The sequence below is a fragment of the Protopterus annectens genome, chromosome 4.part0 (assembly GCF_019279795.1).
Source record: "Protopterus annectens isolate FY-2018-M chromosome 4.part0, PAN1.0, whole genome shotgun sequence".
NCBI lineage: Eukaryota > Metazoa > Chordata > Ceratodontiformes > Protopteridae > Protopterus > Protopterus annectens.
The window spans coordinates 1,943,625,673-1,943,629,627 of record NC_056733.1 but is presented as its reverse complement, the minus strand read 5'-3'; the positions used below and the strand labels follow the sequence as shown (position 1 = coordinate 1,943,629,627).

Here is a 3,955-nt window from a genome sequence, read left to right as displayed (position 1 = left end):
TTTTTGATTTTTTTCCCATTATTTTACAAAGTCATCAATGTGGATGTTCAACATACTCTGTACAAGGAAAATCCATTCAAAGTTACATGCTTCAGTGTAAAGTTAGGAAGGCTCACTATTCAACTAAGTGCCATGTCTATGTGCCATCATACCTCTCAACTGTACAGATTGTCACAGAATGTCCAGATTTTTGCCTTATATTGTTAATGTGTTCCTCATAAAATTGCTGGTTTTCTGAGAAATTACTGAGGTACTCTGAGGATTGAAGTCACCAAATAATGGCATACATTTGAGTTTCAAACTTCATATCCTTCAGAAAATGTACATTAATACAACCCCTGTTACTCTAGCAACTTTCTAAGTTTGTATGAGCAGTATTTAAAATCTCTCCCTATTTTTGGACTTTTGTCCCCCCATTTTGTTAGATGTTGACTAGATTTCTTGCACTAAGAGTTTGAGGGGTAAGTGTGCCATATTGTCAAATTACGAATGACAATAGAATTGCAACTTGAGAAAAATGTTGTGTTAACCTTAACAATTTAAAGAGTGCATGTTTTTGTACAGTGACAATATCTGTATAAGTGTAAAAAGAATCTGTGTTACTGAGAATGTATTTATAAATTGGACTATATGCATATGCGTATATGATGTTCTGTTTTATTTGCTCAGACGTCTTGGACACTGAATCTTTAATAATCTCAGAATAAAAGCATGAGTTAAATATTCAACCAGCAGAGATTTATTACTATTGTGCTGCAGGCTGATTGGATTATATTATAAGAGACGCATACCTGCCTTACAGGCAATATGAACCATCAGGCTGTGTAGGACTGAAAAAGCAAGCAATAATGTTGTGAATGATGTAGATGACAGAATTTGACTAACCTGGCCTGCAAGTATCCTGTGCCAGCTCCTCCTTGCTACTTGATGTGTTGATATTAATGCTGCCTGCGTATCTTTGTTGTTGATTCCTATGTAGCTTTTCAGTTTATAACTTACCTGTTGATTAGATTTGGTGTTGGATTTGTCCTTTGGCCTGAAAAGCAACCTCCATCTTCACAATGTGAACACCTCATAAATTGTAATTAATGTCCCTACATCAACTTTGGGGATGGATTATGGGGTCCATATTATAACAATGAAAGTTTAAAATTGCAAACACTCTAAATATGAAAATGCCGAACCTCGAACTCGCTATTATACCAACTCTGAGATCGCACTACAGTGAGGAAAGACCAAATATTTCTATCTTCACTGTACTGCAATCTCACAAAAAGCACTTCAAGGTCTGGCATTTTCAATTTCTGGAGTGTTTGCAATTTTAAACTTTCATTGATATAATATAGACCCGGATTATGGATTATCAAATTAGGGATGAAACTCTTCATTCCTCCTCTTACTTTCCTTTTCCTCTAAATCAAAGACGTTGATGTTGATACTCTTTCACACACTCATATATACACACACGCACACACACACACACACACACACACACACACACACACACACACACACACACACACACACACACACACACACACACACACACACACATGCACACACACATGCACACACACGCACACACACACACACACGCACACACACACACATGCACACACACACACACACACACACACACACACACACACACACACACACACACACACACACATCTATTTAACTGTATATAAATACACATACACAAACACACACTCACACACATACATGCACAAACACACATGTATACATATACAGACAGACAGATATATTGGATTTCTTCTTTCAAATCATTAATGCACACCATCAACATTTAACATAGTGAAAGAAAAAAAAACAGGACTCATCAAGCTCATCAAATTTGCCGAAAAAGTCATCCAAACCTATTTGTAAATACAACCATTTGGGGATTGCATAAAAGTGGACTGAAGGACTAAATCCCTGAAGACACTGTCTGTCAACTTCTTAAAATGACTCTATAAGCCATTAGCTTTTAATTCAAGTGAATAGTATACAAGAATCCCTTGTCATTCATTTACACATGTGCCAACAACAGAACAAAATTAGCAAAATATTTTCAGATGAAATCTTTTGGAACTGCATGGCAACATAATCTACATCAAACAAAAATGTATAATCCTATTTATATATGTGTCTAAGTATGCCTATGTGTATATATCTATATAACTATGGATCTACATATCTGTACACACACACACACACACACACACACACACACACACACACACACACACACACACACACACACACACACACACACACAAAGATAAAAGCAGACATTTATTTATTTTGATTAACATATGTGTTGACTTACCATAGTTTTTAAAATTCATTATTTTATTTTTATTTATTTATTTAACATTTGTTGACCGGGAAAGACCAACTAGGTTCCACAGATCCTGTTTTCAGCGGAGGCCCGGGGAGAAATGCTCCAAAAATAGTGTATAAAACTGAAGTGACTGGAAATAGGTGCTACACAAAATAAACTCATTCTCCCTCAACACAAGATCTGATTTGGTATTGAATAGTATTATAGCAGAATTACTTGCAACATTTCAAAATGAGAGGCCTGTTACTCTAAACAGTCCACAGTCTTCAGGGAGCAGGTGAAGAAATGTGAGGGCAGGTCAACTCAAGTAGAAGACAAAACCAGAGAGGCTGTGGCACACTTTCCATGGTAGCCATTACACTGTATGTGACCAACCCTTTCCCAGCTTTCTGACACCCCACCCGTCTCTTGGGGCATCATTCTTTGCACCACAGGAGCAAAAAGTCTGGTCTCCCTTTTAAAGGAAGCTTTCTATAGATGTATATTCAGAGAGCAGCCTTGTTGTATACATAAAGCATTATTTTGCTTAATGATGCAACTCTGAGCAAAATATTGGAGCAGTTTCACACACAAGTCACAATTCACCTGATCATGTAGGCTAGACCTTCTCCCAACCCAGCAACACCTGCAAATGTTATCAGTACATTCCGGATGCAGCTCACTGGGTCTTCCAAGTGGAAACACTCAACAAATCCTTCCCAGCTTTGATGTTTCACCAGCCAGTCCCTTTTTTCTTGTACTGAGAAGTCTGCGATGCATTTCGCCACCCCATCAACACAGTTTTCCATATGTACTTCCTTAAGGTGTCGACTCAGAAATGCTCCAAACGCAATGACTGTAGCTATTCTGCCCCAGTTTGTGATTCCATCTTTAAAACCCTCAGATGAAATACTTCTGACAATTTTCAAATCATCTTAATTTTTGATAACTAATTTCTGTGTTGCACCTTTGAACGCCAGCTGATGTTTGCCCATTAGTTGCCCACATATTTCTCGAAGAGTCTCTGCTGTCTTGTTTAATGAACTGATGGAGATTAGGTTAAGACCGTTGGTCTTTGTACATCCACCGCAACCTACGTACTCCTTAAAATAGTCCATTATGAGATAGAAAGTCTGCTGATATAGTTCATCTTTTAGAAGGCCACACTTTACGGCTTCTAAGTTAGGAACAACAGCGCTTGGAAACTCGCAATCGGGAGTACTCGGCGAAGGTGGAGGTGGCAGGGAACCATCACCATTGAAACTCATGTCAGTATTGGAGCGTGCCGCATTCGGCACAATTAAATTGCATTCGGCAAAATTCAATTAAATTTATGAAATTTGCCATATTTATGATACTTGTAGTAAAATGTTCATTCACATACATACAAGACACAAAACCTTATACCCTCAAAAAACCCTAGCAAACCTAAAGCAACCTCCTTAATTGAGAACTAGTTAGATTAAAAGAAATACATTAAACAAATAGCAGTATTCACTCTCATGCACTGATGTATTAGCACACTGCTTTGCCCTTAAGACTGGTTTCCATGATGATACCCCTGTGAGGGAAAACTTCAGCAGCAGAGCCATGTATGAATCAGAAGGGCTTAGTGCATTGAAGAAATCT

The 3,955-nt window shown here is 37.9% G+C and overlaps 1 protein-coding gene across 1 annotated transcript; it reads right to left on the bottom strand.

Annotated features, from left to right (window-relative positions):
* Positions 1 to 2,880: 2,880 nt before the first annotated feature.
* LOC122800510 (induced myeloid leukemia cell differentiation protein Mcl-1-like) lies at positions 2,881 to 3,594 on the bottom strand. Its single transcript, XM_044069950.1, is given in 1 exon segment — positions 2,881 to 3,594. A coding segment is annotated over 1 exon segment (666 nt). The 3' UTR covers positions 2,881 to 2,928.
* Positions 3,595 to 3,955: the final 361 nt, after the last annotated feature.